This window comes from Haliaeetus albicilla, chromosome 2 (genome assembly GCF_947461875.1).
Source record: "Haliaeetus albicilla chromosome 2, bHalAlb1.1, whole genome shotgun sequence".
Classification (NCBI taxonomy): domain Eukaryota; kingdom Metazoa; phylum Chordata; class Aves; order Accipitriformes; family Accipitridae; genus Haliaeetus; species Haliaeetus albicilla.
In genome coordinates this window covers 55,526,533-55,550,654 of record NC_091484.1, presented here as the reverse complement: position 1 = coordinate 55,550,654, position 24,122 = coordinate 55,526,533, and the positions used below count along the sequence as shown (strand labels likewise).

At 38.8% G+C, this 24,122-nt stretch overlaps 1 protein-coding gene across 6 annotated transcripts in view; it reads left to right on the top strand.

Moving 5' to 3' along the window:
* Positions 1 to 24,122, top strand: part of CDK14 (cyclin dependent kinase 14) — a 334,071-nt gene that overhangs the window by 187,389 nt on the left and 122,560 nt on the right. For all 6 annotated transcript variants that reach the window (XM_069775346.1, XM_069775384.1, XM_069775377.1 and 3 more), the window contains 2 exons: positions 3,006 to 3,126; positions 16,657 to 16,750. In XM_069775346.1, the coding sequence (XP_069631447.1) occupies positions 3,006 to 3,126; positions 16,657 to 16,750 (215 nt within the window). The remainder of the gene's footprint in view (positions 1 to 3,005; positions 3,127 to 16,656; positions 16,751 to 24,122) is intronic.

Here is a 24,122-nt window from a genome sequence, read left to right as displayed (position 1 = left end):
GAGCACCAAGACAAGAAATGCAGTATCTTTTTAGTGTTCCACGTATATATTTTGACAGCATTCTTTTTAAACTGTAAATATATCTGAAAGATGAGGATATTTTTTCATGCTGTAAGTGTGATAAGAGACGTTTGCATTAATTTTGAGTCTTCAAGTGAAAGTGTTCATAATTGCAACTGCCTTCTTTGTGCAGAGTGTTATTCAGAAAAAGCAAACTTTGCTCCCTCCCTGAGAGAAAGCAGGTCCTCCAAGGCATTAGTGTAATTCAGGTCATTTCAGTTCTGCACAGGGGGAGTGATTGACTGAACAGCAGGACTGTGCCAAATTTTCCTCTGCCAAATTTTAGCCTGTGTGAGTATTTGTCTTGGTTGTTCCCTCCTGCTTTGCATTGGGCCATTTAGTTTCCAAAGCAGTGTATGTGCCCAACTAGGAAAACAACTGGCCACAACTTAAAACATATGGCCTGTACCGCTGTCTGATGCCAATGTATGGCCTTAACTTGCTTGTACAAATTAAAGTTTTGTTTATAACTTTCTCCATTTCAGTAATGATCCTCTTATAACTGAGAAACCAGATGTAGCAGTTAACCTTAAATGAGGCTTACATGGTGTTTTGGGAGTGAAGAGCAGATTAAAGAAAAACATTTAGTTGTCCAACAGGCTGGCATTAGCCCAGAAGGGCCATCCTTTGAAAATTGAATGGATTTTAGTTACCCTGGAACAAATTAGAGGTGGAGGAGATCTCGAAGCAGTGGGCTGAGGAAACAGGATGGGTGGCAGTCCCAGCAGGATGGGAGGACTGGTTCCATGCTGAATGGTCACACAGGAGGAGGAAAGGTGTGCTTGGGCTGACTATAGCACTAGCAAAGTTCCATCCTGGCCAGTAAAGTGGCAGAAACTGGCAGGCAAGCATGGATATTGTATTATTCGCAGTATGATTTCTGGTAGGGCAAGTTGAATACTCATTCCTCCCTACATGGGAGATTTCTTGAATGTATGGATCAAAGACTTTGTGTTGTGGAAACCTGAGTTTATTCTTCACCCCACAAGCTCTAAAGTTTTTTGACAGTTTTCCCCAAATCACATGATGTTGCTGGCTTCTTAGAAATGCCTTTTCCTTGTCTGCCTACGCCTTTTGTCTTAGCAAAGCTAGCTAGAAGATTAGAGAGGAAGTTGTTTGCAGCCAAATTCAGTCTTCCTCAGGCAAGACTAAAAGGTGGCTCAGACACACAAAGAAGGATGGAGGCATTCACCATCCAGGCTTCTCAAACACTTTCATAATTTTTATTTAGCTTAATAATAGTAGGTCCATATCCACAAGTTCAGGGACTACTGTTTCAGTTTAGTCACGTGGGATGTAGGTGCTCAGACTAGAAATAAGAACTGTTCACCAGTTAGAGCACTGGGTGGTTTCTGATATCATAGAAGCAAAAACATTACTCTGGAGGCGGAGGCACTGCACGGCGTGTGATGTGACCTCTCCTCTGGCCTCTTCCAGGGCTGTATGTGACCAACCCTGAGTTGTCCATGTAAGCCAAGTTATTCATCAAGCTGGTGGCCAGGTGCACAAACGTAAAAGAGATGGAGGTCTGAAAACTTGAAAAAAATTGGTTATTCATTTTTGAAATGTAATTTTTTTAGAAGAAGTTCTGGCATACAAGTCAAATTATTCCCCTACACTGGTCTAATTGCTGTAATCAGCTGATAATGCAATCTACTGGCAAGATTTGCCATCATTACTATGGAGATATATTCACTGAGATTAACTGTTCTTAAATAGCTTCTCCAGTGTATTAAGAATAAAGGTGCAGAGGACTCTCATCTGCACTCTTATGTGAATTCTCATGTTGCATATTTCTTTCTGAATGTATGACTTTGCTTTTTGGTTTTTGTAAGGTATAAGACATGACCTTCTGTTTTAGTAATCTCATTTGTTTTGTGAAAGGGAAATCAGTAATTCTTTGTTTAGGAAGACACAAAAACCCCAGTAGCACATTCTTCTGATTTCTGTTACTTGTGCATGTCCAGGTTTCTTGGCAAGGGAGTGGATGGTCTCAAAGCAGTACCTAGGAGCAGACTATTTGAAAAAGGTGTTTGCAGGCCCGTGATGGGAAGTGACCATGGGCCTGAAAATCTTTTTCCATTTCCTGGAGGAGAGAGGCTTCTGTAGGAGAACTGTTAGAAAAGTACACTCTTCTGCTGTTTTTTAGCATGAGGGTCTCTCCTAAAATCTTTCCAATTTTACATGAGATAGAGTATGGCTATGTAGTAATGTGAATCATTTTAAATGACTGACAAGCTTAAAAGACAATTACTGTAAATAGTATATCTTTAGTAGGCCACAGATTTAATTTAAATGATTTCTGCTTCTGAGATTGGTGCACTGCCAATATACATTTGTTGAGAGAGAAGAATTTTGGACATACTGTTTTCTGATGTATTACTGTAATATTAATATTTATTTGAACGGCAATGTGTAAGAGTTTCCACTACTTTCAAATATAAACTTGAATAAGCAGGCTAGGGTTTGCAGTGTAAACTGTGGAATGTTTCCTTAGGCTCCCCTAAAAAAACCAAATTTCATCTGTGGCACTATTTGTCTGGGAGTTTCCTTTTCATTTCCTTTTTCTGAGTAACATTGATATGAAAGACTATTGATGCCTAAGGATGAGCAGTTAATGGAAATGAAAATCTTTGTTTATTTGTCTTTCATTTAGGTATACCACAACGTATCTTTGCATTTCTCCTGGGCCTGTGATTGTCATTATGAAAAACATATTTTATTATTCCTTCATAATATTCACAGCTCTGTTCAGCCAGGTATTAAATGATACATGCTACCATGTTCTTTCATTAAGAAACTTATTCCAATACTAGAAGAAAAAACACTTGCAACATGCCGTCATGTTATGTGATGTGTGCTCATATATCCTTTTAGGATCATAACTATACAGCAAACTATTTCTTTGGTTTGTTTGCATTAATTTGTTTGTATTTGCCCCACAGGTCTTGCACGAGCTAAATCAGTTCCCAGCCATACATATTCCAATGAAGTCGTAACCCTATGGTACAGGCCTCCAGATGTCCTTCTGGGATCAACAGAATATTCCACATGCCTTGACATGTGGTAAGTATAGAACCCTTACACAAGATTCTATGTAGGTGCTTTAGCTTTGATTTTTTTTTTTTTAGATGTGTAAAACAAATATGTAGTGAGATCAATGGTACAGGTTAAAAAACTTGTGTGTAGTAATCTGTGTGGTTCACTCAGTATCTCCCTAAAGGGATCCCCTTCTGCCACCCCACCGGTTGGCAGCTGGTACCTGCTGTTGACACACCACTAGAAGAGCTATTGGTGCTTTGCAAGAGACTGAGTTGTTGCTTGACTTTTGTAGTTTTAATGTGGTACTTTGATATGATATGATACTTGTTTTGCAGAAGATAGACTTTCACCATTGTGGTGGGTTGACCCTGGCTGGGTGCCAGGTGCCCACCAAAGCCGCTCTATCACTCCCCCTTCTCAGCTGGACAGGGGGGGAGAAAATATAACAAAAGGCTCATGGATCAAGATAAGGACAGTTTAATAAAGTGAAAGCAAAGGTCGCGCATGACAGCCAAGAAAAACAAATGATGTTATTCTCTACTTCCCATCAGCAGGCGATGTCTAGCCACTTCCTGGGAAGCAGGGCTTCAGTATGCGTAGTGGTTGCTCCGGAAGACAAAAATGCCCCTCTTCTGTCTCCCTTTACTTAGCTTTTATATCTGAGCTGACGTCATATGGTATGGAATATCTGTTTGGTTAGTTTAGGTCAGCTGTCCTGGTTATATCCCCTCCCAAGATCTTGCCCTGCCCCAGCCTGCCATTGAGGGGGGAGGCAAAAATGTTGGAGAGACAGCCTTGATGCTGTGCCAGCACTGCTCAGCAGTAGCCAAAACACTGGTGTGTTATCAACACCTTTCTAGGTATTGATGCAGAGCACAGCGCTACGAGGGCTGCTATGGGGACTATTAACTCCATCTCAGCCAGACCCTATACAATCTCCACCCCTTATTCCATACCATTTGCGTAATGCTCAGGTCCCACATAATTTAATACAGATATCTTCTAACCATGCCATTGTATTTAATTCTTATTACTGAAATCCCTTCATACCAACACTGACAACTGAAACTACATACTTAAACCACTTTTATACCCAACATACAGATTTATACATTTTTATTAATGACTATCCTCTGTCCTTTAAGAGATGGATATTCCATGGGCTTCTTCCACTCCTCCAGATGTTCACACACAGGTTATGACTTGGGCCCCATCCGTTAAGATGAGTGGTCAGGACAGGAGAAGCAGTATGTTCGATCGCTGGGCACCAACACCGGCTTGGTTTGGGTCACCGATGCACTTGGCTGGCTCCTTGCGAAGTTCACTCCTCTGCAGTTCGGGTCATTCCTGCTACATTACTTCCTACAACATAGAACTCGCATCACAGATTATTTTTCCCCCAAGGTTAAATGTCCTTGAGGCACACAGTGGGTCTCCCCATCCTTCCACATTACCCACCAAGTACACCCAGGTCCTTGAGCAAAGACAATCCCATGAATGGGTTTGCCTTTTCCCATGGGAGGAGAAATCCACACTGCCTTCCCCAGCCACTTCCCCATGTGCACTACGGGGACCTTATCTCCTCCCACAGTATGTGGGGGTTTTGTTTGGGCAGGACCAGGACTGTAGTGGGTTGACACCAGATGCCCACCAAAGTTGTTCTCTCACTCCCCCTCCTCAGCTGGGCAGGGAAGAGAAAATATAACAAAGAGCTTGTGGGTCAAGATAAGGACAGGAGAGATCACTCACCAATTACTGTCATGGGCAAAACAGACTCAGCTTGGGGAAAATTAACTCAATTTATTACAAATCAACGAGGGCAGGGTAATGAGAAATAAAACCAAATCTCAGAACACCTTCCCTCCACCCCTCCCTTCTTGCCGGGCACAACTTCACTCCCGGATTCTCTACCAACCCCCCCAGCGGCACAGGGGGACGGGGAATGGGGTTTACAGTCAGTTCACACGTTATTTTCTGCTGCTTCATCCTCCTCAGGGGGAAGACTCATCACACTCTTGCTCTGCTCCAGCGTGGGGTCCCTCCCATGGGAGACAGTCCTCCATGCACTTCTCCAACGTGGGTCCTTCCCACGGGCTGCAGTTCTTCATGAACTGCTCCAGCATGGGTCCTTTCTACGGCATGTAGTCCTTCAGGAGCATGCTGCTCCAGTGTGGGTCCCCCACGGGGTCACAAGTCCTGCCAGAAAACCTGCTCCGTGGGCTCCTCTCTCCACAGATCCGCAGGTCCTGCCAGGATCCTGCTCCACCGCGGGGTTCCCACGGGGTCACAGCCTCCTTCGGGCACCCACCTGGTCTGGCGTGGGGTCCTCCCCGGGCTGCAGGTGGATATCTGCTCCACCGTGGACCTCCATGGGCTGCAGGGGGACAACCTGCCTCACCATGGTCTTCCCCACGGGCTGCAGGGGAATCTCTGCTCTGGCACCTGGAGCATCTCCTCCCCCTCCTTCTTCACTGACCTTGGTGTCAGCAGGGTTGTTTCTCTTACATGTTCTCACTCCTCTCTCCGGCTGCCGTTTTCCATCTGTCCCAACTTTTTTTCCTTCTTAAAAATATTATCACAGAGGTGTTACCACTATGGCTGATTGGCTCAGCCTTGGCCGGCGGCGGGTACGTCTTAGAGCCGGCTGGTATAGGCTCTCTCTTGAACACAGGGGAAGCTTCCAGCAGCTTCTTACAGAAGCCACCCCTGTAACTCCCCCACTACCAAAACCTTGCCACACAAAGCCAATACAACCATGCCCAGCTGTAGCAGAGACAAAACTGGGATTCTCTGGATGTGAGAATACAGCCTTAGTTCTTAATCTACTTTACTTGTTAGCAGTAGATCAATGTGTGACACATCACTGAATAGTTTTCCTTCAAACCTACAGATTTTATTTAGACCTGCAGGTTTGAAAGGGCAGTTTGATGCGTACAATATATGGCACCTTGCTTGCTCCTTTTTGATGTCATTTAGTCCTGTGTTGAACAAAGCTGATGGTTGTTTTTTTGACTGTTAGAAACCAAGGTGGAGGTTCTTCGTTTATCCTGTAGGTTTTGAGGTCACAGGATCTCTGTAATCTGTACAAATTCTGTAATTGGTAAGAGCTTCAACTGTGTTAGCAGAAGCAATGCATGCTGATTCAAGAAACCGAAATGTGAAAAAAAGATTTTCTTCCCTTACGTAGAAAGTCTCATGCTCTGGAAGATGTTAATTTTTTCTGAATGTCTATTTTGACTTTTTAAATCTATACAACTCGTTTCATTTGAGGAAAAAAATACACTGAACAAGTTTCAGAAAAATAGAATTATTTTTTTGTAGTTTGCTGAAATATCTTTCTTTAACACAGACAACCTAAATTTAGAATTACGTTAAAATCTAGAGGTAACTGTAAGATAAGGTTAAAAGGACCTTATGTTTTCATACGGTGGGTGAATAATATTTGTCAAGGTAATCTGGCAGCGTAGTGCTGAAACTGATGACCTAGCAGGAATATTTTTTTGCTGAGGAAGGAATCTAAGCATGACTAGGTTGTATTTAGTCCTGTAGCTGAGATCAGAGAATGTGGGATGAAAAGCTGTGTTTTCCTGAAAATCTCATCTAATTTTTCCCTGTGGTACTGGTAGGTCTTGACTCCTGGGGCCAGGAGTTAGAAGCTGCAGGATTCTTTCATTTGAAGGTGTTATAGAGTATAAATACTGGAATATTTAATACTGAAGAGAGTGTTTAATATAACTGGGCCTCTGGCTGCTCTAGTTCCTTGACCTGTAAGGGTAGGTAAACCAAGAGGCAGGAAAGGGTAGGTGAGCAAACTTCTCCAAATGTGAACATTGTGATAGTGCAGCTGCACCAGAGAGCCAAAGGCAATACCTTCTATATTAGCTGTCTGGTTTTCTTCTAACCATTCTTCACCTTACAGATCTAAAATAATTTCCCCCCGCATCTCAGCTTCTCGTCTATCCTAAAACTGTCCTCTTTTCCCAAAGATCAGGTTCAACATGGGGTCTTCACAATCTGTATGCAATCTCTGCATCCCATCTGCTCCTGATGTTTTGCAATCACCTCTTTTCCAAGATACACCTCTGACACTCTCAGCAAGAAGCTCGACTTGCTTGGAGTGAGGCGGGACAACTGCATCAAAGGATGGAAATAGCTGGGAGACATTAGGAGTTCTTTCTGCTCATCTTATAGTTCATCCTACATGTGTTCAGTTCTTGAGAGTCTCACATCTTTGTGTACGTTGTGTACATGCATGTCTCAATTTGTGAAGTACAAAGAGAATGAAAGAATACAGGGAAATGGCTGAAGAAAATTTTTAAATGCTTTAATAGAGCAAACTGCTCAAAAAGTCCTCTAAAATGGTTTTTTTTTTTTAGTCAAAAGAGACATTGGAATTTTTTTTTTAACATTTACCAATTAAAAAAATTATTGCACTTTGAAATTAAAGTGGGGTCTTTTTTTTTTTTACACTGAACAAAAGATTTAAAAACATTTTTGATTCTCACTGAAACTTTTTCCACAAAGAAAAATGGTTCACTCAAAAGTTCAATAGCTTGTCAAAAGTAGATCTTTTAACATTCCTCCCAATAATGATTTTAGTAAAAGAGCTATTAAAAAGTCCAGGCAAACTATGTGGTGTTACTGTGATAGAGATCAAATTAAGCCATGCAGCTAATAGAAGCATTTTAAGCATACTATAAATACAGACTGAGCAATTATTTCATAATTATATGTTTATATTAAAATTACATGGACAACAGGGAAGATCAAGGAATGACTCAAAATGCCACTTCAGCAATCCAGGTCATTATTTTGTGTCCTGACAAAAATGATGCAAGAGTATTGGGGAAGAACACAATAATTACATCTTCAATGATATCAATAAATGATGTCTTTTTGCACAGAGCATTTCATATAGGTCTAAAAAAGACCCAGGTGCTCAGGGATAGAGGTGGTGAGTTCTGTTTCACATGAAAAAAGATGTTATACTGCTCTCGTGCTAGATTTGTACCCCTTACAAAATTTTTGCTGCCCTGTACAAACTGGAGAACTACAAAAAGCTTAGAAAAAAGCCCTAGTAATACAGTTTCTTTCACATGGCAGGAATTTATGTAGAGGCTTAGCTACTGCCACATCAGGAATCAGATTAGAGTAAATGTATATTGTGTGTGACAGAAGAGCTTTAAGTTTTTACTTTTATGCTTTGCTGGGTTATCTGAGACAGCGCTTCCAGTTTGATTGCGAGAGATATAGTTGCAAGTTAAGGTCACTTACACTTATTTGGCACATCTAACAGTGAGCTCTGCTGGAGCACAGGCAGGCTTGGGGCTTTATTTATACAACGATTGTACATAGCTGGGCCGTAATTACATTAAAACCACTTCGTGGTTTCCCAGAGTGGGAGGAAGGGAGATGGGGAGAAACCCACCTACCATCAGATTCCAAGATAATTTGGTAATTTATTATCAAAAGTGTGGTTGTAGCATTAGCATTTTTATGCAAATACTGGCATTATGTCATTATGGCAGATAGAGTGTGCACTCCTGTGTCCTTACTGATGATCTACATGATGACAAAACTAGGCAGCCACTTCACTAAATATTTAAATAATGTTGAGGTAGAAAGCACAGCTGTTTCTTCCATTTAGGAAAAAAAAAAAAAGACACAGGTGCTTTGCTATAGCCATGATAAATGACATTCCGTTCCTTGGGAACCACCATGAAAAGTGGGGCTCCTACTGAGTAGAAGACCAGCTGCATGAAAAAAGAGTCCAAATATTAACCACTGGACAGTGGCTGGGAAGCAGGTGGCAGAGGCTGCGGGCTATTTTTACACTTCATTTGCCAGTGTAGGGCATTAGGATAGTAACTAAAAGCTAATGATCCACATGCAATGTTACATTCTCCTGCATTCTTTTTTAAATAGCCACTGGCAATAAAATAATATTAATGAAGACGTAAATGCATTAGTGGTGTCAGGCTGGTGATGGAAATCAATGTGGTGGGCTTTGTGATTTACTGCTGACAGCATTTGATACAGCGGCATTGTGTGAATATATTATACTACCCATGACTGCATGAAAGAGTTGTGATAACCTTTGATATACCTTTTTTTTTCCCCCTCTTGATGAGGACTTACTAGTAGCTAGGAAAATGACTTTGCATTGCCTCTGGTGTAACTTGTCCTAATCCTTGAATTTTACAGTTCTTTGAAAGTCAATGCAAGGAAAATAAGCCTCAATACATAAAGGGTTTATGTATTACTAAAACCCATATATAAGTAATACAGAAACATAGGGAAAAAATCCCCAAATTAACCTATTCTATTTCTCCCTTACAGGGAGAATACAGTATTAGTAAATGAAGCAATTTAAACAGGTTATTAAATTCTTTTTGATTCTGGTAATGCATGTACTGCTACATCTGGGTTGCTTACATCAAGAAGTCACTAGGGATATTTTATTTTGAACTGCAGCTGGCTTTAAACTGTGTTTGCTAACAGCTGGCAATATTTTTCATATCCTGTTGTTTTGCTTTTAAAAAATACACTCTTAGTGACAGTTCAGGTGACCTAAGAAGTTATGGGCTGTGATATATTTTAAATTCACTTCTATTAACTAACAGCAGCTATGTTTAGTGCTGCAGAAGAAATCACTTAAAACTAGGCCAGTCAAATGTTACGAAATTGCTCATTAAATCACTGTTACTTAACTTTGTAACATCTGGATTGATATACATGATTTCAAATCTGATATTAATTTAGGGAACGCTCTTCATACAGAGTTTTTCTATCCTATTATTAGAAAAATAAATGCTATTTTTCAGGAACACACCACTTTCTGCACATAGCCTGCTCCAAGTGCAGATTTGAGTGCTTACTGTAATTCCACGCATGCTTTCATGAATATTTGACCAATGAAGATCTACGACAGTAATTAAGATATTTATTAAACAAAAATGGATCTTGTGTTAGACACAGGTGCACCAAATTATGTTTTTACACAGGGGCATTAGAAAAGCACCTTTATCCTGTATCTGCTGTAAACAATTTGCAGAGAGAGTAATCCAAGAGCAGGAGTCCCAGTGTGCCCTGAAAAAATACTGCTTGGGGCTTGAGAGAGAAAACAGTGCTGGGTAAATTAGTTCTTTTGCCCTTGATGTTCTTTATGATTATGACTTCCACTCCAAAGAAATGCTAATCTGTAGGATTAGGATACTAAGGTAAGGATATTGCAATAACTATCAAGGTATTATTAATAAAACTTCTCTCGTTGTCAATGAGTTCTTCAAAAGTTTTATCAGCTGAATTAGCTTTTATTGGAAGATTCTCATAGCATCAAATTCATAGAAACACCATGTGTGAGGAAACCATCTTGGTCTGTAGTTATTGGAAGGGCATTTCGGTTCCTGTCTAAAACCTACTTTTATCCGTTTGGAACATCAGATTTACTATCACTTTTCCACTGCTAGAAATACATTTCATATGTGTCAGGAAAGTACCTTATAAAGGTATCTGGATCCAGAAAATAAAACCAGGAATAATATGTTCAACAGGAAAATATCTCATGGCAAAATGTTGCTCAAATTTGAAGATTATTTTCTTGAGCTTTTTTTGCATTCTGGTTTTACAGAACAAGTGAGTAATAGAAAGATCTTGCAAAAAGGGATCATGTACATTTTAATCCTTCACAAATATAATATTAATATAGAAACTGAACATTGCTACAGAGAGTTGGGTCACAAAACAAATTTCTGGAGCTTTTATTTCTAGGTAGTTCAGTGGTGCAGGCAAGAACGTGAGCACTCTATTCAGTTGTAATTACAGTTGCTTCAAGACCGACTGTAAAGAAATATTTTGAACTATCATACTTTCAAGTAACTTATTTTTCATTCATTGCATCTGCTTTCTGCAGAAGTTTTAATGTTGTTCTTTGTCATCATGGAAGGGAATTTTTCCTTCACTCATTTACTTCTCATGTGAGAACTGTAATCCGTTTGCCTTATTGCCCCTATTCTTTGATTCGACTGTATCTCCCATCTTATGTTACTTTTCACATAAGTGCTGGTTTTGGCTGGGATAGAGTTAATTTTCTTCATAGTATAAGGCTACATAAGAAAATAAATAAATAAATAAATAAATAACCCCAAACAAACAAAAAAACCCAACAGATAAAACCCCAAAACAAAACCACCAAAAAACCCCCCAAGAAAAGACAAGTGATGCACAATGCAATTGCTCACCACCCACTGACTGATGCCCAAGCAGTGATGGGTCCATCCCAGCCAACCCCCCCAGTCTATATACTGAGCATGATGTTCTATGGTATGGAATATCCCTTTGGCTGGTTCAGGTCAGCTGTCCTGGCCATGCTCCCTCCCAGCTTCTTGTACACCTGCTTGCTGGCACAGCATGGGAAACTGAAAAATCCTTAACGTATCCTAAGCGCTACATAGCAACAACTAAAACATCAGTGTGTTATCAACTGTATTCTCACACTAAATCCAAAACACGCTGTACCAGCTACGAAGAAGAAAACTCTTATCCCAGCTGAAACCAGGACAACATATGAAAGTGGAGTGGTCATGAAAGACAAATTCCAACCAAGTTCAGCATCTGTGGGTATTCTGGCAGTGTGCCACTGTAGAATTGAATCAGATTTTGGTCAATTAAGGAGACAAAAGTCTCTTGCTTTTCATTCCTTTCCCCAAAATTTGTTTTCATAGTTCTGTTCATAAGCAGGATCATATAGGAACGTGACTTTTCTTCTGAATAAATCAGACAAGATAAAAATCTTTGTGCCCTTCCAACTTGTTGCATATTACTAGTGGATTTTATGGTAGAGGTTCCAGTATTACCTCTTGGTGACAAATCCATAAAAAGACAAGTAGTTGGGTTTTGAGTGGTGTATATGTGGGGTTTTGTTTTGTTTTGTTTTTAAATTCTGATATATTTAACAGTACAAACAGCATGTAGTTTGGGAAACTTGAATGAAAACTCTACTGTTCCTTTGAATTTCAGAAGTCTCACCAGGAAGATTGCTGGAAGCACTTACTTTGTTTTCATAAAATGCCTTCCCCCTCTGAAGCCAAATCCTGCATGCTGAAAACAGGCTTCATGACCAGACAGAAATCTTACATGAAGACCCAGCACAGGTCTTCACTATGAAGAACATTCTGAATATTATCACCTGCACTGAGCCTGCTAGAAAGCAGATCTGTTCAGGGCAGAAAGTTCAACAGTTTAAAACGTATATAGTAAGCATATAGGCTTTCTATAGTTGTGATTTAAGTATAAACTAGAACTTGGTTTGGAAACAACTCCTCATTTCAGTGTGTCTCTGTAGTCTCTTAGGGATCCATCAAGAAAAATCGGAATATTAACTGAAGGAAACAACCTTAATAGTCTTTTATAGATTATGCCTCACCAAAGCTTTTATGTTTTTATTTGTTGGGTTTTGGGGTTTTTTTTTACAGTATTCAAGGACAGACAGGCTGGAGATTCTTCTTGTCACAATAAGGATCTTTGTTACATGGAGGCAGGGATGTGAATTCTTGAACAAAAAATATAAAACCAACCCACCAGTAAGCAAGTTAATTTTAAGGGAATACCCTCTTGAATTATAAAAGCTGTGCAGGAAAAGAAAAGCAGTTTCCTGAGACATCCGACTTCATTTTTACATGCTCATTTACTATGTCAGTTCAAATGCAAAAGTAACTCATTTAGCTGTGCTATTAACTCTTACTCCATATAAGGCTGTATGGTGACAGCCAGAGTCCCAGGAAATTAGGCTGAACAATAGAAGAGCAATATGAGTTGGTATGGCCACATATGGTCTCATCAATACATCAATAGGTTTAGTCATGCTTTTTGTCATCAGAGGGTAAGCCACCCATTTCAACATTAAATGGCTGTCACTTTTACTTTGCAAGGTTATCCTATGCCATTTCATTGGAAAGATCTCTGAACAAAGATACAGCACTTGGCTTATTTATTCAAAATCAGAAGTCCTATAAAGAGACTAGGAAAATCGGAATTGAATACACTAAAATATGTTAGGCTAATGTTTTTCTGTCACAAATTACTTCTAGTGCTGCCTGAAAATGTCATTGTATGCTGAGTGTGCACAAATTATACATAAATAACATACTGTTTGAGGTGCATGCACATTAAAGCCAAGTTAATTTGTTGTATTTCATATTTCAAGGCTTAATCTTTGCATCATAGAAACTAGAGATGGGAGTGATCTGTGAGATCATCTTATCCACCCTACTGTTAATGCAAGTCTGTTTGCTGAAGAATATTCTTAAGTGTTTCAGCTTGTCTAATTTTACACAACCGTTAACTGTGGAGTTTCAAGTCCATTGGGAGGCTGGGGTATAGCACAATCGTTAAGTGTATTTCTCTAACACTTACCCTAAAATTTTTATTTCCTAAAGGCATTCTGCTATTTCTAGTTACACTATTTTGGATCTACCTACAGTTCTGGGAACCATTAAAATCCTAATCAGTTTTTCCCTGTTCTTCATTTTGCATAATTTTAAATACAGAGTCATCACGTTCTCCCTGTCCCTTGTGTTTTCTTGTAGCCAAGAATGACATTGTTCTCTTAGTTTTTCCTTACAAACCAGTTCTTCTGGCACAAAAATAACTTTTGCTTTGCTTAAAAATCTCTCTAACATGTTTAATAGTTTGTGAGGTCTACAGAAACAAGACTATAAATTTCAAGGCCTTGTAGAGGTTTCATTTCTTTTCATGTTCAATGTGTGTGCACTTCTGGTTTGTGATTCAGGGATCCTGTTATATACTCAATTTCTACTTGCTGTGAGCCTAAAATTCACTAATACCAGTAAGACATCTAAAGTACCATCCAGCCATCTTGAAGCCTTTATGTGCTATTATGGCTTTCTGGTATTTCCTATCAGTTCAATGTCATACTTTTTTTTTTAATAGTTATTTTCTTTTTTTTTTTTTAAAGTATCATTTAATCTTCTCTTTCTCTGGACTTATTCTTCAATGTGCTGAACACCATAACCTTTGAAACCAAGCATAAGCTTGATTTTCAAGTGGGCCAAAGAGAACAGCAGTCCTCCAGCTCAAACCTTGAAGGTTGTTTATGTTTCTTTCCTCATTATTTTAATAACATTTTTATTTTTGTATTAGTTTTTTATTTAACTCCAGTACTCTTTCACTCTCATTTCAGCTTGTGACTAAATGGAGTACTAGGTTACACAAGAGTCCAAGACACGTAATAGGATTCTTCTTTCCAAGCAGGAAATTTCTCTTCAGTAGCGTTGTCTTTAGTTTTTACTTCATTTTTGGCTCATATTTGTGTCAGACCTGCTAAAAGTGGAAACATTTTTAAATAGATTATGTGAAACAATATAAAATATGGCAAAATCTTCCCGTTGCCTTTATAGCATTTCTGTTCAAACAGCTAGCTGAAGTTTCTCTGCAGATAGCAGTACATGCCCTCAAATGATACACTGGTTTAATCAATTGCATGTTTTCTGGTTGCAAGAATAGAACTCTAATTCTCTTTTCTTTATTCTAAATTCAATTGTTTTATTTCTCATCTTGAGTATGTCTTCTGACTGAAATCTTGAATTTTTGCTTGCCTGAGATCCTGATACTTTTTATAAGTATTTGACTAAGATATATTGCGCCTATCTATGCCTAATGAAGCACTAACCAGACTAAATGATGAATGGCACTTTAATCAATTCAGTTCATTTGGTAATCAGCAGAAGCATATGGAACATAAATTTTAACCTATCTTTTATAAACACCTGAATTATTCTAAAATTTGACCAGAACGGTGCTTTCCAAAGTTTTCCTCCACTTTTCAATGCCTAAGGAAAACTTTGCTTAATATATCTATGCTTTGGGACATAGAATTAGAAAATAGTGATGTATGTTTAATTTTCTTCTTCAAGAAATTTTACTATTAACTCTCATTGTCCTGGAACGTAAAATTATTTCATTATTCAGTAGTGATCAAAACTTTCAGACATGAGTAAAGCATGGGTTGTCTGCCGATAATCTTAGTTAATTGGTATCTTTAAGTACCCAGCCCCAGCCTTAATGAAAATACGCAATCTATTTTCGTTAAGTTATTTTATTCTAGAACCACTTCCTCACCAATATATGCACACATATCCCTAAAATTAAATGCTGCTTTCTGAATGCATCATCATGATGCATAAGCAATGAAAAGGTATGTAATTACTATGTTCCAAATAATTTACTTCTAAAACCAAAGTTAAATTAGAGGTTATTGCTAGGATTTTCTGACACAGAAACACAACTCACAGTTTCAGGGAGAGGTGGTACCGTAGTTAGTTTTGCAAATTCTTGGTTCATTTTGATATATGTTTTGTGTTATTGAGTTGGCATTTGTTTTGGGTGAAGGTTTTTTCTTGTGTGGTTACGTACACAGACATGATTATACAGCCTACGTAGGTGTTTGCACATGAAAGTTGTAGAAAAATTTATGTAGAAAAGTATAATTGAACAAGCTGAAATACATAATCAAATTCTGCATCCTATTGGTAGCCAAGGGGGATGTTTTATCTTAAAATTATTTTTGCTGAGGGAACAAGCAGCTCTTGAGCTCTCTTCATCCAGAAAAGATGCAAATGCAAGTTTGTAATTTGTTTTGCTTTTCGGAGGCAGAAAGTACACAGGTTATGTGAAATTCGAGTTAAAGAGTCACAGAAACTTTTCTCAACTTTGAGAATCCGTTCTTTGTGCTACCTTTTCCCTCTGATTTCCCAGTACTTCTACCAGTGGCTTAACTGAGTCGAGTGGGATGAGGGGGACTTATGAGAAGTACCTTTTGTGAGACCGGGGACAGGAGCTCTAATGAGGTGGCTGTTGCAGCAGGGAGAGGAGGGAGCCCGTGGCTGCTCAGCCCATTGCAGCACCTCTCAGCCAGAGCTTCTGCGGGATGCGGTCAGCATCGCCCCAGAGCTATGGGCTTTGAGCTTCCTTCTTTTATGCTGGAAGAGGGGAGAAGAAAGCCCAAGCAAGCCCATCCCAGAAGTTATCTGTGTTTGGGCAGTAGCTTAGTTCAGTGGTTGTGAGCAGCCACATGCTCTTTTCCTTTTTGCTCATCTTTTTCCAGATTCTCCTCCCAATGCCAAGCCCTCCCAGTGTGCCTCTATGCTGTAGTCCTGTCCCCGTTCAGCTTCTCCCCAGGGTGCTCTCTCACTGCCATTCCCACATCCCCAGAATTTATTTGGGAGCATGAGTATGCTGCTCGGGAAGCAGTCATACAGAAAGCAGCTGCTCTGCCTTTATTGGTCTCAACAGCTACCACCTATATTCCTGCTACCTCTACACTTGCCTTCAAACACCTGAGAAGTATTCATATGTATACATTGGTTTTAGTAAATGCACATGCTTGTCCTTCAGCCTGGCATTGATTTTAAAAAATAAATAAGTATTATTTAAATACTGGTAATGGATACAAAAGCATTGTTGCTGGCCATTTGATCTGTAAGAAATCTTTCTAACATTGCATACTTTCTTTCTTTTTTTTTTTTTCTTCTGTAGGGGAGTGGGTTGTATCTTTGTAGAAATGATTCAAGGAGTCGCTGCTTTTCCAGGAATGAAAGACATTCAAGATCAACTTGAAAGGATATTTCTGGTGAGTTCTTTATTGCTGAAGTGATGTGCCTATGACAACAAAGGATTGATTGATAAATGTTCCCATATTTCTTGTGTCAGGAATTAAATTACTGATAGAGCCAAGGATCAGAAGCCTAGTCTACAAGCTAGATACAGTTTACTTGATATATTCTTGAAGACTGTGTAATAAGTTCAGATCCTAACTTTTTCAATTAATATTTTTCAAATAATCTACAGAAAGGTTTTTATTGTGGAAAAAAGCTTTCCAAATGTAAGGCAATGGAAATCCAGCCACTTTGTAATCCTCACTTCGCAAGTGATCAAAAACAATGACTCTGGTTGGTGCTTTATTAATATTATGCTAATATTGTAACATCAATGGCAAGTACTTTTTGTGAGACACATATAAAGGAAAAGTAAGATAGGAAATAAGGTGAGAAACAGAATGGGAAATCAGAAATCATGCCTGTAGTCAAGCTCAACAGGAGTCCTTTACTACTGCTTCTGCAGCCTGGTTGGGCCCTTCACAATGTATATAGGTAGCTCATAGGCACTGACACCCACATTAGGAGTGAAAGAAGAGGTAGTTTGTATCGAGCACAAACCACCATTTATACTTTTTTTTTCCCAGGTTTATGGTGTTTGTGGGGTTTTTTTGGTCTGGTTTTTTTTTTTTTGTCGGTTTGTTGTTTTGTTTTGGGGGGGGTGTTTTGTTTTGCTTTGGTTTTTTTAACTTGCTCTTTCTCTCATTGTGCTCTGGGTTTGGCAGTTCCCTTTCAAAAGGCTCAGGAACAACTTTTCTTGACTCCCTGATAAAGGGTTTGATTTACTCCGATGTCTGCTGGGAACTGTGCTGTTGTGGAGTGGGTTTATTCAGGAAAGCCACTGCTCACCCAGATACTAGCCAAAGTGGCTCCTGGTACTGTGGGGTGGCCATCAGGGAAAGTATCACAAGAGCAGCTTCTTCCCTCAACCTGGCAATCTCTGTTTTGCTTCTGACCACAAATTTAGAAGGGAAGCATGAGCATACCTTTGCTTTTAAAGGTTATTTTATTAGTAGCCATTTATTTCAAATGCAGAAGATTTATTTGGGATTCTTTTTTGGCCCATGGGGAGGGAAAGTAAGTCTTTCATGAAGTGTTCATAATTTACATTCTTCGTTTTACTCAGACTTGCTTGTACTATATCTCTTTTGTTGGGAAATTAGGGAATTTAGCAACTGCTTTTAGGAATGACTCAGAAAAAAATCTCTCTCTAAACCAAGACCTTATTTGATTGTGAAATTAAAATATCTCATTTTCTGTAAAATATTTTGTTATTCTGCCCGTTTGGCTAATAACCTTGAAAATTCTGTGCAGTGGAAAAATAGCTGTGCTGCAATCTACACAAGGAGCAGCAGTTCTGAGCAGTTCCTGTGACATGTCTAATTGCTTCATTTGTTTGCCAACTTGTGTATTTTAAGCTAGCAACTTCTGGGCCAGTTTTCTGCTCTCTTAAATTATTATGCTTCTTATTTATTGGGATGAAATTTCCTCCTTATTTATGGAACATGAAATTTTGAAAACAATAAGTTCCTCTTTGGGGCTTCATCTCATTTTATTGTGGTAAAATCTTAGTAAGTGTTTTTGCTATGCAAATTAAGTAGTCTTCTAACAGCAGAAATCAGTGCTTCCTTTAACAGGGCCTTTTTTGCACTATATCATATGAGATCGTATGATATAGCGCAAAAAGTGATAGTGATAGGTATATCATATAAACCTATTTCTATATGCCTTTTTTAAACCTTTTGTATATTCCCTTTTTCTTTTCTCTTCCCTATCCTCACAGTTATTTATCTGTTAAAATGCCAAGATAAATATACCCCAGGATGACTTTTGAGGCCTGACAATTTTTTTAAATTATGTTTTAAAACTGCAGCTGCAAGTACTGAGAACAGTGTTGAAATAACAGGGGATAATTTATTGATACTGTTTCTTTAATTTGATCTTTTACAAACCTTCAAATAAAAAGATAAAATTTTGCACTGGGTAGTTTTATGGTCCTTTGTAAATCAGAGTTAATTTTTAAATCCCAATTAATTAGGCTTGCTAATGGAAGTATCTAGTTACCCTTAGCTAAATAGTTTCAGTGAGTGCCTTCCTAATGTACTCTAAGCATCATTAAGAATTTAAGTTATCTATTTAAAAGTTATAAAACAAAGGATTATTCTTGTTTGGTTTTATATTTGAACAGAAGGATTAAATTCATTCATTCTCCAGTGAATCATGTATAGTGTGGTAGTTAATAGAGCTGAAGTACAAAATTAATCAGGTTGTTACACCAGATAACTAATACAATTAACTCCCACACAGCGAGCACTTATGCAGCTGTGAAAGAAACAGATCAACTAATAAAAGACTTTTCCACAAAGTCTTCCCATAGTTCACATTTTCAACATCCAACAATGATGGGTTTCTTGTAACAAACGGTAGTCTTCTGAAAATGGTGTAAGATACAGTCCACCTTCACACTAATCCTTTTGTTCTGTAGTCCTCTTCTAAAATACACAACTTCCAACAAAAGGTGTATTAATCTGTGTCATATCTGTTGCCATTGTTGTTAGTCATAGCTACATGTCCATAGCACGTAAGAGTCCAGGTTGCAGCTTGAAGCTTTTAGGGAGTCAGTTACATCGTAGTAGGAAAGTCACAAAATGCTAAAAATAGTAGTCAGGGAAAGTGAAGAAAATTCAATGTGAATAACAGTTTAAAATTCGTAAATGGCTGTTTGATCTCCTGTCGTATAATTTCCCATTATTATGTAAATGAAATTAAAATACATTGTATGTATGCTGTTTCAGTGATTATCAAGTGGAAGGCTAATTCTCTAAATGCTTTTCTCTAAATGCTTTTGCATATCTCTACCATTGGCATTCTTCACATATCTACATAGCAAGCGTCAATGCAACCCACCACACCACATATGTTTCCTCCTCATTATGACTGATGTTTATTTATGTTTAATAATGGTTTAATTAAGTGATTGTATATAACAGATTAAGAACAGAGATTGATCTTTCAGGTTTCTTTAGGACCTTTTCCCTTTAAGCTTGTGTTTCCTGACTTCTGTTGTTTTAAACATTTGTGGGTTTTTAAATGGTAAGATACACTGATTCTTTATTTCTATTACAGCAGCTGTTTATAATAAGCATTCTCAGGTTCCATTACTGTGATAGGCCTCAATAAAACAGCAAGGGTTTATAAATCAGAATCTGTTCTCAGAATTGGACCAGCACTTAGAGATGTTGATCAGTGAGCAAGCTGCAAGTTGTTATTGTCACACTTTGGATCTGATAATATGAATTCTTTTTCCCACCTATACTTAAAAGTGTGAATAAGCTCTTTTAAAAAACCTATACTTACCAAGGAAAATGGAAATCACACATATAAGTAGGTTTCTTTTTCAAAGAGGTTTAACAGTGAATAAAATGTCTTAATGCAGAGGTGATTTGGTTTAATCGGTATACTATTACATCTTTACTCCTACTTTTTTCCTATGTATTGGAACTGAGGCTGCTTTCTGGATAGAACTGCATCATAGAAAATAAGAGAGAAAGGTGTAATTGCAGCCTGTAAGAGCTAACAAGTCTTTTGCCTCGAAGTGTCAAACTAGTGTTGTGTCATCATCATTTCCAGCACAACTGAGAAGATCCAGCAAACTGTTGTGCCGTTCTCCAAGAAAAGCAGCTTGAGGCTTGGTTGCAAGGTGCTAGGTCTGATGGACCAATAATCCGATACAGTGGTCTCAGCATTTCTATTCAGTCTTGTAACCTGTGCACAAGGCAGGATGAAGCTTCAATCAAGTACACATTCAACAGTCGTGGTTTAAGCCCAGCCAGCAACTAAGCATCACACGGTCACTCGCTCACTCTTCCCCACCGCCCTGGTGGGATGGGGAGGAGAATAGGAAGAAAAACGTAAAACCTCGTGGGTTGAGATAAGGACAGTTTAATAGGACAACACAAAGAGAGAAGAAATAATAATAACAATAATACTAATAAAAGAATATATAAAGTGAGTGATGCACAATGCAATTGCTCACCACCTGGAACCCGATGCTCAGCGTGTTCCCGAGCCACCATCCCTCCTCCCTGGCAAGCTCCCCCAGTTTATATGCTGCACGTTACATCAGAGTGGTATCGAATATCCCCTGGGCTAGCTTGGGTCAGTGATCCTGGCTGTGTCCCCTCCCAGCTTCTTGTGAAAATTAGCCCTATCCCAGCTGAACCCAGGACAAAAACAAACCATGGGAACAGGAAAAATATGTGATGCAATCTGTTGAATCAAAATAAAACTACACAAAATTGGGAAATACCATTTGGCTTCCATTATGGAGTAGCTGAGATCTTTATGAGTAGTTTATTCCTATTGATCATTTGTTAGCATACATTTCTCTAGATGCAAACTTTGAGGTTTTCTGTATCAAGGAGAACCTGCCATTGTAAATAAGCTTTAGTTATGTCTAGAAGTAGAAGCTGCACCAAATGCCTTCAAGCTAGCCCTGTACCGGGGACAATTGACAGCTCCTTGGATCTGGTGATGATCAGCATGAATTAGTTGAGTGTTAAAGCCGATGACACCGAGAAGCCTGCAGTTTGCCTGTGCGTGCCTTACCCTGAGCCACAATGGAGGTACCAACTTGGTTACAGCTCTGATTTTGATTCAGGGTTGTGCTTTTATACTTGCTGTTCCTAACAGATTCAGACCAGATCAGAGTTGAATTTTCTGTTCTAGCTTAATTTTTCTTCTGGAGAGAATTTTTTAGGTGGGAAGGTATTTCTGTCTTTTCCACTTTACATGAAGTTTCTGAGAGACACTATAGATCAAAGTGAATTTTCCTCCCAGGCTCCAAAGCCTTCCTGATAAGGGAATAATCTGTGCATTGGCTGAACTTTAGTCTTGGTGCTAACTACACTGAAAATTACATTTCCCTGCAAGAATAATGTGCAAAGAGTTCTCCTGGTACTTTGTAGATCTCTGCACAGGCAGGACAACAGCATTTAAATGCTGTTTTATCTGTAAATGGGCATTCACTCTGCAAACATGGTTGTGGGGTGTGTGGGCACCACAGGAGCCTCACGCTGCAGGTAACGTGGCACAGTGGGAGTGGGAGTTTACAGCCAGAAGCTTCTGTCTTTCCTGACACGCGTATCGCAAAAACCTAAGGACTCCTCTCTGGTACTGGATGCTATTGCTCTGTTGGGTGCCATAAGGCATAGTATTAAAAAGTAATTAAAAGAGAACAATATCCATTTGTTGAGCCTGGTATGCCAAAGGGCGACGCCAGAAACGCTAGCTCTCTGCATGGAGCTGTACAGCAAAGACTCGCAAGAGTTTGTGTTTTCAGATAGCTGTGAAAAATGGCATTTTCCTTTTAAATGGGAATGGAAGTGTTACCTCTGTTATTGAACATTTAAATGGTTAGTAATATTTTTTCTTTTTTATATATATATACATGTAAATATATAACTACACACCTGAAGCATCTTGTATCATCTAATGCAGGCTGGTAGTGTTTTCTCCACGACTCTAATGTTAACAGGCATTTGTGAAGCTGTGGAGCTTTCTCCCTGTGGTTCTGTATCTGAAGGTTTGCTTTATATCACTGACGACCTCTAAAGCCTGAAATAATACATTTTAATAGGCCTCGCTTTCATTTAAGCTTATGACGGACCCAAAGGAACCGTGCTTTCTGGTATATTGTGTTAATAGCGTCTTTTGGGAAGCTAGCAATGCTAAACCCAAGGGAGGAGTACTTTTAACTATTGGGTTTTGAAGTTCACCTGTATAATGAGGTGTTTAGTCAACTTTATTGGTCTTTTATTCCTGTTTCATTATTCAATACATGTTTTTCTGTCACTTGGTAAATACTTTGGCCCTGAAATACAGCTTGTTCATCTCTGATGGAATAGATACATTTGTGAGGCTGAACCTGAGCTGAAATTTTACGTTGTGTAGGCATGGTATCTATGGTTCCTTATATGTTGCAGCTGATGAATCTGGTTGGAGAAAAAGTCTTCATCTTTGTAAAATAGATAGTTCTTGCTTAGAGGGGGAAAATTTTCTATAAACAGCTTGTGTTTTTCCCTCATCTCTCTCCATTTTCCTCCCACCAATGACTTCATGAGGAAAATGAGGGGATTTTTTGAAACTCTAAGTAGAAACCTGACAGCTGAGTTCTACCTTCTGTAACACAGCATGTAAGTAGAAAAAGAGAAGTGCAATGTATTATGTCCTGCTAATGAATTTACCTCTGCTTTGCTTTAATATAACAATATGCAAAATACTTCACTTCTCTTCAGCACCACTGAAATTAATTAAATAAATTGCAGCCTTCTCTACCTGTGGGTCTTCTCTTTGAAGTTGTTAGCACTTATTCAGTATTTTACTGCAGCTGCCTGCAGGTTTTGCACTGATACCACTTTTATGAGGTTCCTTTCTGGGCTTTGTGTCTTATGCTAAACTTCAAATGAAAGTAATTCTAAACTAGGCAAGTATGAGGTGAATTAACCTTTAAAATGGTCTTTAAAAATCAAAGTATATCTTTTAGGTATTCATGCTTTGTAAAGGATTTTGGATTTTTTAAGAGTTCTTTTTAAGGAGTTTCAGCTCAGTTTTAGCTCTCTGCACTATATTGTCTTCTGTATCACTTCACGTGTAGTCTTTTTCCCTTATAACAGAGCATAAGGTATTTGATGCCAATTCGCATTTACCTCTTATAAAGAACTCCTGACCTCACCCTGTCTGAGTAGCCATAGTCTGTGTTGTTTTTTGCCTTGTATCATTAAACCCATATGGTACTGGGTGAACAAACTAGGCCTAGGATTTAAAAATAGCAATCTTGTAAAAATGTAGGAAATTTTCTTGAGGAATATTGCATATGTGTACAGTCAGGAAAGGAGGCTTTAAAAAATATTAAAGTTATATCTTGTACTCTGTTAACATTTCTTTTAGAAAAGGGGACATGTAACCTCCCATTCATCCGTGTATTAAAGTCATAAAAATACCCAGCAATATATGATGGACACTTGCCAGGGGAACTACCAGGTGGTAGCAGAAGGGAAGAGGAGGAGAGGAAATAATAAATGCATGTGTAACCCCATCCTTGACTTTCAAGGGCTTGGGGGATGTCAGGTCAGCCTAGCACACAATCTGATGCACATAGTTGTCATCTTCTGCTTGCAAGAAGCTGTTTCCATCCAACTGGCTAATTCTGAGCAAAACCCTCAGCATGGCTGGGATTGCAAGAGCTTGGCTTATTATCAGCTTGGTAGGGCAAAACGTGAATAGTAATTGGCTATCAGAAAAAGAAAACACATTCAGACATGGTTCAGTGGAAAACAACAGCTTTGT